The following is a 12,776-nucleotide window of genomic DNA, read 5'->3' as shown; positions in this document are numbered from 1 at the left end:
TGTTGCTGAGTGTACTCCATGTAAGTAAATATTAAAACACTTTATTTTTAATAAAACTATCTATATGTATTTTGTTCTCTACAGGCTGATCTTGGTCTACAAGATGACATCATAATGTTGATGCATGTTACAGTCCACTAACCTCTTAGCAGAAGGCTTGAGTGATGAGGACCGTGTTGGCACTGGCATTGTCCTCCCTCTTGAACCAACGTTTGCATCACTCTGAGATCTTGGCACAGCTTTCACTAGAAAAACAATACATTAAGTACCAAAAAAAAAAAGAAAAAAACACCTCAATTCCACTAATGCCTCGCCAGAAGTGAGGCAAGTCAATCAATTTCCAAACTTACCCTCTTCCAAGTAGCCAAAGGGGTTCGGGCCATTTTCTGTAGCACAAGAATACATTAAAATGCATGAATCAATGATTGCATCTCTGAGTGTACTGTATTTATGACCCATCATTTTTTCTAAAGGCAAAGATATAAATCAAAGGGGACTAAAATGATGTTTTCAGCTTTTTCCCGCATTCAGCACATGGTCAATATCACCGTTTCGCAAAATGCAATCCAAGTGCGTCAATGCTAAGCACTTTATGGGATAAAATGGGATCCAAAATTCAATGAGCATCACAGTGAGAGTAGTGCAATAGCTGGTGGGGCAAAAACTACGACACTTATAGATATTCTAAATAAATATGACTATTAATAGATTTGACCGACAGATAGTTCAGGGTGAACAATAGTGTTGCACAGATACCAATATACCAGTTACCAATATGTGACACTTAATAAATGATGTCATTGGTATTTGAGAGTACTATGAAAAAAACATGCCAAGCCTGCACGATACTAAGCACTTTTTAGTTAATCAATAGTAAATATCCAATCTATTTCAAATGGTTTGTACATGTGGCAATGTCAATGCCAGACAATGAGTTAAGCGGTGTCAGCAATGACAGCAATTACTTTACATTCAAGTATGCATTCATTATTTAAAAACAACAAAATCTCTATTTAAAAAAAATAGTATCAGTACATTTTTGGCATTGGCTGATACCACACAGTATCTATTGGTATCCGGTGGCAAAAAAAAGAAACCATTGCAACACTAGCTTCAGCTGGGAGACAAAGTTGGAAACCTTCACGTGGTGTCTCCTGAGAGGCCGCTCGCCGCGGCCTGCGAATTCCAACAAATACCACTCAGAGCTGCCAACAAGGAACGTGGCACCCTACGTTTTTCATCCAGCCGGAGACATTTGACTGCCCCTCACCTCCGACTACCCCCCGGATGAAATAACCCGCGTTCCAGTGGCAACTCTAGCGCTATCTGAGGGCAATCCTCAGGCGCTTGTAGTGCAACAACAACAACAACTAGCTTCAGCTTGCCCGTGACCCTCAAGGGGAAAAGTGCTATATAGCAAATACATGCATAAATTATATTCAACGAATTGGTATAAAAACACACACTGGGTAAACATGCTTTTGTGTTGAACTATTTCTTTATGATACTGGGAGTAGTAGCAGTAAATTTTCTGTAATCAAAATCTGAACTGACGCTTAACTTTGACGTGCAAAACAAGCCTGTACCACCATCTAGTGGGAAAGGTACTACACTATATATATTCAAATGTACATACGCATGCACATTGTAATAGATAGTAGTACATACTTGAAATATTGTATAGTTTGGTATCTTTCACTCTGGTTTTTACATGGATGGGGATTAGTAAAGCAATTGACAGTAGAATTTCACCAAAAGATACCTTTTGATTTCACGTGAATGTCATAGTTTTCAGGGAATATGTAGGTGGGACGGTAAGGATTTTCCTCAATGGGCTCTGAGTGAAGTGATGGAGAAACACACCACAACATGACATTGACACATGCATCCACCCACAGTATTTGGACACATGCAAGTGAAAGGGTGAAACGTGATCATTGCATGCTATGAGTTGGCAAAGAATTCAAATAGTCTCCTACCCGGTATCTTGTGAATCTGCTTGAACATTGTCTTGTACCAGTCCTTGGACTTTTCCGTGTTCTGAAAAGAGGAGGAACAGGGCAGGTGAAGAAAATCAGATTTTAGCTTGATAATTATCTCATCATATTTTATTTTCTCAGTCTATACTTTGGTGGGGAAATGGTTATTGATATAGCAAGTTATAACTTACCCGCACTGGCACAATGGGCCTGTTGAGTGGACTGAGAATAGGGGAGTGCAGTGAGAGTCGCTGTCTTTTGCCGTCCATGTCTGCAAGGGAAGTGACCAAGTCTCTCGCAGGTTCAGGGCTTTTGTCTCTTTCTGGGGTGGGCGCTGTAACCCCCCAAAAACATAAGGCCATAATAATTTTAGGACAAGTCAAACTTGATGAGCAAAATAAATCTGAGAATTCAGTTTGATGTGCCATTTTTACTCATTGGACATAGTATTGGGTACTGCATTTGGACCAGACAATAAGCTTTAACACAAACTTCAAAGAGAAATTGCTTCAAAGATGATAATTCTATGTTTTGATTAAAGTTTCCAAAAAGTGTTACTTATTACGATAGCTATTATTATGACAAATAATAATAAGTGACAAATCTGTGGCATAGCAATGTATTATCACCTTGTCCCATGACATTGATGCAACTATAAATTGTGGTGGCTCTTATTTGGTTAATACATTGTAAAAAAATAAAAAAAACAACAACAACAGTTTTCAATAAGGTATGCTCATTCAGAATTTTAGGTAGGTACAACTTTTGACTTTTGGGCAACAGCATGCCTTGGTAAGTTTTCCATCAACATCTCTTGACTAAAGAACATATGAGTGCAAAAAAAATAAAATAGTGCAAGAAATGAGTCATTACATTTAATCAAAAGAGGACATACATTATAATTATGCCCCCAAGTACTATTTGTAAGTATAAAACAGTATACCTTTCAAGTGAGAAAGATGCTTTTTCTGCTCTGTTGTGGGAGAATGAAAAGCCGAAACCAGGTTCATGACGTGACAGAGGAACAACGCAACAAAGTGGAAGCACAGGTTAGGAGGAGCAGCACACAGACGATGAAGCAAGCGGAAAGTCAAAGTTCACACAAATAAAAGTGACAGACATTGAAGCTTGTTTAAAATGTCGAAACTCACACTCAAGAGACTGACTTGACTCACCTCTGTTGTGTTGCAGCAAAACAATTGTGGGATTAACTGTGCTGGTGCATGGATAGATGGAACTGGGGGATAATGGGAAACAATTGTTTTTGTCGCATGTAGCTGGAGCCTGATTTTCTTTTATGCTTTCTGGTGAATTGGCCTGAAATGGGCAGAAAATACAATCCACTTAATGCATACTGATGACACCGTGCCAGCCATTCAGTCATACTGCATTTTTTTGGGCTATAAGACTACGTGCATAGCGCAGGCCATTAGTCATTTTTGCCCAATATGCATAATGCAGTATGCAAACCGATACCAAACTGGGCCTTTTTCATATTTAGATGTGATAGGGTATCAAAAAAAGAATCTGGAGGCAAAATATAGTCCAAAGCCCAGAAAAAAAATTACAAAATAGTGACTTGCAGTCTGAAAAAGACAGTAATTATAATGCAGTTGACAGTGAGTGAAATCACACTAACGTACCTGGCAGTGGATGTGGTTTACAGGAGTGAAATCAGCTGTGATGTTAGCACTTCCCTCAGCCAAACCTCCATTCATCTGGCTTGAGCAGATACCTGCAAAAAGTCCAGATATGTTTGACTTTGCAGCGACAATAGCAAACACATCCAGCTAATTAACGACCCAAGCCCAAAGAAGGGAATGTTTTCGTTTGAGTCAACGTGCTGATATCCCCGGAAAAAGGAGGAAATAAAAGATTCTCCCACAACCTCTGAATTTTGTCAAGAGAACAAAGGGCCTATTCAGTGAGCTGCAAAGCCTCATTGTAGCCGTGGCCTTTATAGTCCGACTCTACAACAATTAAAGCATCGCTCCAAAAGACTTGGCCGGCCTCCAGCACTGTCCCGATTGCTCATCGCCACAAACAGGCTCACATTCAAGGCCTCTGCAGCAAAGTGCAATGTGGGCACGCTGTGACAAAAGAGCCCTTTGACACACAAACGAAAATATGAGCAATTGCCCTTTGTGGTGACCCTTAGTTGCCTAACGACCACAGATTTACTTCAAAACATCATTTGTTATGCAACTTTGACAACTTAACTCATTCACTGCCAACTAATATTCTTATATTCAGAGTTTGTGCTGTGGTATATTTCAAAAACAATCTATTAATGGTAACCAAATTTAACTCATTAGTTGCCGTGGATGGCGCAACATGTCTAAACCATTAAATATTCATATATTTCTTACAGTAACTACCAGACACTTAAAATACTTGACAGCAGGAATGAATTTGTACAAATGTACATTACAAATGTGTTAGGACTTTAGTATTATTTAGGAGTTAAATCTAATTCATGTAAGTTCCAATAAACCAACCTGCATTTTTTATTGGGAAACAAAAATGTGGCATCTACACTGCAGACTTACTTGGTTTTGTGCCAGACCCCTCACTGCTGCTGCCTTCGTCATCAAAGTGGATGCGAGTGGCCTTAAGTGTCACAACACCTTTCCCTTTGCAGACCCTGCTGGGATCCAAGTCTGAAAATCATTCCCATATTACACATACACATAGTATAGTGCTGGTCTTTAAAAAAAAAAAAAAACTGAAGAATCATGTTTTTAATCCCTCATATGACAAATGACAAACACAGAAAATTATAAACTAGATAATTAAACTAGATTTTCAATGCTTTTAAAGATTATTTGTGTGTGTCCATAATGCTGCAGCCAATGGGTGAGTGTAGGTACCCATGTGTGTAATTGCACTCAGTCATAGAAATATAGCACAAAGCAGCCAGGCTTTTAACATGATTTTACATCCTTCTGAGTTTTCATTGGGGAAGGTGAGGTGTTCCACACTTGTCGTGCTCAAAGATTAATGAGAAGGATATTACCTGCAGAAGGAATCAGCTCAGGGGATCCTTTCATGGTTGACAGAGGCGTGATCTTGACGGCATTCACAGCTCTGGGACCTAATCGTACTCAAGTAAGCAAAAGTGTGCAGAGACAAGAGTTCAGTTAAACGTGTTCTGAATTCAAAATGCTCCTGTCTTAGTAAGAGTAGACTTACCGGCAGTTGGGTTGGGTGATAGGCTGCCCTCTTCTGGACGCACCGTCGGGCTATTGGGTGCAGAGATCAAAATAAAATTACTATTGTTCTCATCCATTAAAAAAAAGTGAATATTCAACAGAAGGCAATTGTGTTGCTGTTTGATGCGTGCGACTTCCTCTCCTCCAGCTGACAAGACTAAGTAAACCACTTTCCCACATTAGGTTCTAATATTAGCTGTGGTTCAGGCTGAACTATTAAACCAGACGTGTGATGTATTTCAGAATGAAAAACTGTGACAACTAAAGCAAAACATCATACTTGTTTGGTGGTAGGGATGTAATCGGACCATATTCAGACTCCGAATGAAAACCAGCAGATAAAATAGGTTGACCTTGGGGTGTTGTGATGTAAATAACAGTCTTGGATGAAAATGAACACCACAAATGGAGTACAAGTGCCCTAAAATTACTAACTGTGGAATGTAGTAGATTGTTTCCACTGTATCCTTCATAATTATTTATGAGCTCACTGAAACTTCATGTTGCTATATAGTGGTCCATGGGGAATTTAAACTTTCCTGTCGCTAAATTTAAACTGTTAGTTAGATCAGCATTCAGGTCACGATTCTCTTGCCTGACAACACAAACTAACAAAGGATGTTGCATTAAAATATGCCAAAAAGGCTGCACATCGCTGGAAAAAAGATTTTCTTAAACCATCCGATTCTGTCAAAAAAATGGACATGTCAGTTTGAATATGTCCGCTCTAGCTTCATTAGGGAAAATTCTATCAATTCTCCATTTGAGGCCTGTCAGCACCACTGATATAAATCACTTCCAACTTACAAAGTAACCAAACTTGCCAAAACTGTCACATCACTTGAATGATAAAAACTTATTGGATGCCAACATTATCTAAAACAAGCCAAATTGAGGAAAGAATTGCTCGCACTAAAACATGGCTGATTCTATTGTCATTCAACTTCTGTTAGAGAGGATGTTAGGCAGTCTAAAGTCTTTTGGGGGAGTTGGAGTCAATCCAAAAACATCCCAAGGGGACATGAAAAAGAAAGCTTGACTAAATATCACTCAGTTCATCCATTGGCGCAGCACTTACCCTGTCAAGTGAGTGAAGTCTTATCAAAGTAAAAACAATTAATAATGTTATAATCTTTGAAATCAATGCTTCTATCATCACTCCTTTCAACTCATCAGATAGACCTCCAATGGGTAAAGAAGTATAAAAAATGATAAAACATGAGATGACAGCTCGAAATGTTATTAGTTTGCTGCATAAACACATAGAGGGCAAAGATTTCTCTTGGCCTTTTATGGAAGAGATGGCTCAGAAGAGATCCATCTGTGCTGTCTGCGGAAATTACTTCTGAATAGTTCAGGAGCTGTGAATTGCTAACAGTAATCCTGTGACGACAAAATATGAAGCGAAAAAGAAGGCAGTCCAGTCAATGACAAACAATGAGCTAAGCAATGTCTGACCAACACAAGATAGCTATCACTTTACAGTCAAGTGGCTTGGCAGTAATTTAGTATTCAAAGAAAAAAACATTCTGTCCGTACAACACTATGAATGAATAATTAAAACTAAATATAGCCATTATTTATTTTGCAAAGTCACAGAGCCACAAAAGGAGCACGAAAGAGCCACATGTAGCTCTAGAGCTGTGGGTTCCAGACCCCTGTACTATATATTTACATAAAATAAGAACCAACTAGATACACCCTCTCATCAATTCCTATATTTTTTCCACTAATCCTAAATATGAACAAACATTACTTACTTTTTGATGAGCAAGTTTGCAAGAATGTTGGGTGACCTGTCCTGCTGAGTACATCAAGACTTTGTCATACCTCCCGAGACGTCTGGCTAAGCTGAATAGATCAGAGCTGGACTTCCCAGTTTTGACCTTGACTATGTAGGGGGTCTGTTTGTTTCTGATGGCAGGTGTGGCCAGATGGACCTGTCACCACATGCCACCTGGGAATGTGGCACCCACTCTGCAGAATCTGTGCAAACCGCCACATCAAATCTTCCTGGCCCTCCCACGTCATGCGAGGCTTTGCCTCCAGACTCAATCGTGCCTCAGTCGACATGATGCACCGCTACAATGTCTACTATTCCATGCATGTTAATTGACATATGCGGGTATGTAGCCAAATGGGAGGAGGGATTTTCAGTCAGGCTAAAAATACTTTGTTGATAGTCAAAGTAGTCTGTGGCTTTTGTTACATTAACACCATAGAATTGGATGGGTCAGGATGCTTGCTAATATTGTAAAATGTTAACAGGCGAATGAATAGCAGTGGTGTGGAGCAACACGTAAATAATATAGTCACAAGCATATATTATTTATCCGCTGCGAAGAATATCTAACATAGCGGCATACTCTGGTGTTTTAACTGGCTTTAATTATTCAGAAATTGTGTTATACTGCCACTATGTGGCAATGGCTTTTAACCCAGCAGGACAACAAAGTCAATATAGTTTTTCCATTCTACTTTAACTCATTCACTGCCATTGAATTTTTTCATAACTAATTGTTTCATTAGGGTGGAGGCAGATTTGAGAATTACTACGCACTGTGATTAAACACAATAATATGAATAAAAACAAAAATCACATTTTTTTTTAAGATAATCGATTTCAGTTTCATTTGATCTCATCTGATGTAAATATCTGCGTCAGGTCCTAATGAACTCATTGGCTGAATGTCCATTTGTGGACAGCCCTCACAGTTCATCTACTTAGGACAAACTCATTGAAATTCACAGCAGAAGAATGATTGGACAGCACGAGACTACGCCTCCATCATTGTCAACGTCACAAAAAGAGTTGAGGACTATTAATATATCTACTTTTGCATCCTCCCCACACACCCAAGTGACAGAGTGAGACTAGAATGTTATGTAACGTCCTTTTGACACTTGTTTTGTCAACGGCCGGCAGATAGGTGAGAAGCTATCCGGCAGAGTGTGCGGATCCCAGAAAAGAGCTCCAAACATGGCTCGAAAAGGCTGCACCAGCGCAGCAGCTTATCCTCCTAATTGAGAATCCCTTTGCCCTGCACCCTCCCAGCTCTCTTCCATAAACAGCTTCCACAGTGGACAGCAGCCGGGGATTCTACGCATTCCTCCAGCAAGCTATTTGAAGTTCATTTCAAACAACTGCAGCATAAAAGGAAATGTATGTAGCGTTCAAACTGCAGTCATTATAGACCTCACAGAAGGATTACATATTCATGTCGATAATGGAAGCAGCTTAAAGTGTATCTGGATGGACAACACTTCAATGAATTCCTTAAAATCCTTCTAATTAACTCGTTACAGTGTCAGGAGAAGCAATAGCTCTAATGAAATTTTCTGGTACGTTTATTTGGAGGTTTAAATGAAAATAAAGTCAGATCTCATGGTGAGAAATACACTCTGTTGGGATAGGTGAATTAAGGGATAACTGCAGTTGGCCTCTTTGGACAAAACGCCTTTTACAAACATTGTTTCCAAAGAGGGCTTTTAATAGGCCTGCTAGGCTTTAACAGACATCGCAGTAAGAATGCCAGTAAGCTGAAAGTAACCAGGAAACGACATATAAAGCAAATACTTCAGGTTATACTAGAAGAATGACTTCATGGATCATGTGACTGGAACCCATGAGGTGTTAACTGGTTTAAAATATTATAATTTGAATTTTGTTTTTGTTTTGTTTTTTAGATTAAAACAACATGACTTTCAGGAAAAGTGAACTTGGATAAACTTTCACAAGCATCTAGTATGTTAATCACAGTGACACTATGTTCAGATGGAATAATCGTATAACCATTGGGGTCGGAATGTCATGGTGACACTTCATTAAACTAAGGACCTACTTTAAATGGATTTTATAAATTGTAAAATACAAGAAATCATAAATTCCTTAGTCCCAGCTAGTAAAATAAACATGATCATACCATTAAATAATATCTATGTTAAATATATAGCATCACCTAATGTTTTGCCCTCAAGTAAAATGTAACACAAAACATAAAATACGGAAAAATATGAAATTACAAAAGAGACTGCTCTATAGTGACTGACATTTAGAGCCAAAAAAAAGTGATTGCAATTTGGGATAAAGTGAAACAATGCTCACAATGTGGTTTGATGCCATCACTACAGAACCAGCTCAGCTGTGCTCAGATTCCGTCTGGCTTAGCTCATAGGGCGTACTGGACAACAACAAGTCCAATCTTTGTCGGAGAGAACGCTTGAAGCGTCTCTGCTGGATGTTTTGATTGATGCGTGGATTGGAAGCTTTGAGGGCCCTTCTTAATATAACACTTGGAAGACCTCATGCAACAGGCCAAACTTGATAATTGAGTCAGAGGATATGGTAGCTAATGTTGAATATAAACAGCAATGTGATAATCCAGCAATTTCAGGCACTATGAAGTTATCCTCGTGTGAAATGGGTTTACAGCGGGACTCCACCGGGATTTCCGTTGGCCTATTTAAGGAACGCACGGGACGTCAAACCTAACTTGCCTCGTTACATCCAGACACAACACAATGCACGGAATATCATCCGTGCCTCTGCTGTTATCAGTATCACAATAATAGTGCTTCACGTATTTCATAAGGAACCATATTTTCTCGCATATAGGCCGTATTTGTAACTCAAAGAATTATGACTAATGGGTACGGTTTATATGCACACAAGACTTGCTATACTCTTTTTCACCAGAAGATAAGTAACATTTACTATTTGTTGGTTATTTTCTGTTTTGCAGGGTTTGTATAGGTAAACATTAACGTTTTGTGAATGTCTCGCGGGAACAATTTTGTCATTCCTGGGTGATAAATGATGATGAATATAGGCTCCAGCACCCCATATGAACCTTGTGAGGATAAGTGGTTCAAAAAATAAATAAATGAATAATCTCACTGTGTCAAATGGTAGCAGAGTTTCTGTGAGTGATGACAGAAAAGAAGTGTGAGTTATACATTTCCAATTCATCGCTCACACTCGTTCATTGCGGTGAGTTTGATGATGAGTCACCTCACACGCTCATTCTTTTTTTAATATTTGCCGGCAGCTGCAGTGACACTGTTGTTTTCCATCAGTTGCTGATAATTTACAAAGCAGACAGAGCAGGTGGAAGAAAGGGGGCATGGCGCTTGAGGCTGCCGCAGTCCAATTCCATCATCAAAGCACAAATTGCATTTTCGATACTTCCTTTTCATACCCTCCTACGTGATGGACCTTATCGCTAAAGCACCCCACTTAAAGAGAAAGCGGACAAGGGGCAATGGAGGCGGTTGCTAAGTAACCTGTTGTGTTGTAACATTAACATCCAATGAAAATAGAAACCTGGCGTTTGCTTAAAACACTCATATTATTTCAAAAGATCCCACTAGTGTGCCTATCATGTATAATTTTCCATTCCGTCCACGTTCTAAATTGCATTGAATAATCTTGTTCTGCCACTTATTGTGCACTTAGAGGAGATTACATGTCCCCAATTACCATATTGCTCACATAGCAGCAAATAATGGCCAAGCTCGCTAAGAAATGCAACAACACGGCTAACTTTTACACCATTAGTTCAAACATCAAACATAGATAAAGCACTTAATTAAACTTTTTTTAAAATGTAAATCTTTCACCATGATTTTGGTCATTCCATTCGAGCAGCGATTGCCCTGTTAACAAGACAAGATGGCACATAAGACAGGCAGTGTCGAGTAGCACTTGTACAGGTTCATTAATATTCATCCCTGTATGGGGTTTATACCAAGAGGTCTCATACCAATCCCCTTTTGTTTTTCTACAATACATTCTTAAAAAGGGAAAACAAGACACGACAAAACCAAACAGTAGCTGACATGTATTTACCTCCAATAGCATAGGACACTATAAAAACAAGCAGTTCCGGCTCTTTGTCGAGCCAGAGGCGAACGCAACATGCAAACTGTGTGTCATGTCATGCTGTGAAGCAAGTGTACGCCTGTTTCTCACTGCTGTGTTAGCACTAAGTAAATACTTGAAAGACTCTTATAAAATTGACTCCAGATGGATGAGAATGGACACATGACATCTTTAGTCGTCATTTACTAAGGTAGGCGGTGGATAAGATGTTCTTTTTGAGTAAACAACAGAGATACTTCACTGATCCTGCCCAACCAGGTGAAAAGAAAAAGAGCAAGCCTTTGTTTGCTTTCCTGAAGAGGAAAACTTAATGTTTTTTATGCTTTTATATATTAAAGATATAGCCCAGAAAGACAAACAAAATCGGAATACTCAGGACATATTAGAGTGTGGGGATTGCCGTGTTTGTGCAAGGGAAATGGCCATTGGAAGTCATGCATCCAGTGTTTTGATCTGTTGTGAGAGTCAAAACCAGAACCAAAGTCTGAATGCAGAGTGACAGTAGGAATGTAGCAAACACACAAAAAAAGCGTGGCTTATTTTCCTTGTCTCTTTTGATTAATTATTTGTTTGTGGTAAATATTTTATCACGCTTGTGTAGCGTCAAATTACCACATCGCTTGGAATTAAAAGCAAAATCCAATTTTGTGAATGGGAGTGCAGAAACAATGACAGAGAGCAATTTAGAATTTCACACCAACAGAAGCCATAGATAAATTGAAATTATCTCAAGCAGTATGTCGCTGCTGATGTAAAGAAATGGAAAGAACATATAATCTATACTGGTGTCAGCGTATAGTGAGTAGTAAAACTCACGTGTGCTGTGTGACATTTGGTCATGTCACATGCTCTTCTGTTTGTTCTGGTAGAGCATGTAGTTAAACAGTTTGTGTCAATAAGAGCAGGGGCTCACATTTACTACTGTGCACTGATATAAAACTGCTAAGTAAAATTTAAATAATAAAAAAAAGCTTATGCTCAGCTATAATTGAATTATGCCTGTTTTGATCAAATGTGATATCAATGCTGGAAACTGATGTGCAAATGTGTGACTAAAGTAAAATCATAAAACACCATGTAGGAAGGCAGTAAACGAGATTGCTTCTGCACATGCCGTCAAGATGACACAATATTTAAACATTAGTTAAAAACTTACATGATCTAGCAACAATTTTCAACTAGCTCTGATGCTTAAGTAACTGTCTATTCTCATAGATGTGCTCAAAATGAGATTACCAAAACAACTGGGAAGGAAGGAAAATCCAAGCAGTGCTCTAATTCTAACCATTGCAGTGATAAATTACATCTGGAATGGGCAATAAAGTCATGAATAGCTTCTGTGAGGGGCTTGCAGCACAATATGGTTTAACCCAGTGTGTGCATTTGCCTTTGCTGCAGTGACCGTCCTGGACACAAAACTGACTCAGAGAAAATGGGTTGCTTCAAATAAAATTGACATTGAACACAGAACTGCTGCTGCTTGGTGTCATCAAAAGTAGAAAATAAATCCAACTGTATTTAGAAATAAGAATAGTAATTTTAAAAAAATGAAAAAAGGGGAAGAAGAATAGAAAATGTGCTCACCTGCACTTGCTGGTAATCATCCAGTGTCGTGATGGCTGGTGCAGCCTGCACTCTCCTCGGATGGCTTCTGCCTGTCTACCAAACACGCACGGACACTGCACGCACATTCGCACAAAGCCC

At 39.0% G+C, this 12,776-nt stretch overlaps 1 protein-coding gene across 10 annotated transcripts in view; it reads right to left on the bottom strand.

Annotated features, from left to right (window-relative positions):
* Nucleotides 1-12,767, bottom strand: part of sorbs1 (sorbin and SH3 domain containing 1) — a 32,668-nt gene extending 19,901 nt beyond the window's left edge. For 6 of the 10 annotated variants that reach the window (XM_077729238.1, XM_077729244.1, XM_077729246.1 and 3 more), the window contains exons 1-12: nt 12,657-12,767; nt 5,172-5,221; nt 4,996-5,082; nt 4,529-4,639; nt 3,623-3,714; nt 3,155-3,296; nt 2,923-2,952; nt 2,171-2,313; nt 1,980-2,040; nt 1,763-1,837; nt 351-386; nt 143-245 (exon numbers count right to left, since the gene is read on the bottom strand). In XM_077729238.1, the coding sequence (XP_077585364.1) occupies nt 143-245; nt 351-386; nt 1,763-1,837; nt 1,980-2,040; nt 2,171-2,313; nt 2,923-2,952; nt 3,155-3,296; nt 3,623-3,714; nt 4,529-4,639; nt 4,996-5,082; nt 5,172-5,221; nt 12,657-12,763 (1,037 nt within the window). In that variant the 5' untranslated portion in view covers nt 12,764-12,767. Of the gene's footprint in view, nt 1-142; nt 246-350; nt 387-1,762; nt 1,838-1,979; nt 2,041-2,170; nt 2,314-2,922; nt 2,953-3,154; nt 3,297-3,622; nt 3,715-4,528; nt 4,640-4,995; nt 5,083-5,171; nt 5,222-6,951; nt 7,039-12,656 lie in introns of those variants that run through there. The other 4 variants (XM_077729239.1, XM_077729245.1, XM_077729242.1 and 1 more) reach the window with 4 other exon arrangements.
* Nucleotides 12,768-12,776: the final 9 nt, after the last annotated feature.

Source organism: Stigmatopora nigra, chromosome 12, assembly GCF_051989575.1.
Source record: "Stigmatopora nigra isolate UIUO_SnigA chromosome 12, RoL_Snig_1.1, whole genome shotgun sequence".
NCBI classification, from domain to species: domain Eukaryota; kingdom Metazoa; phylum Chordata; class Actinopteri; order Syngnathiformes; family Syngnathidae; genus Stigmatopora; species Stigmatopora nigra.
The sequence above is the reverse complement of the archived record's forward strand: the minus strand, read 5'-3'. Positions and strand labels throughout refer to the sequence as shown.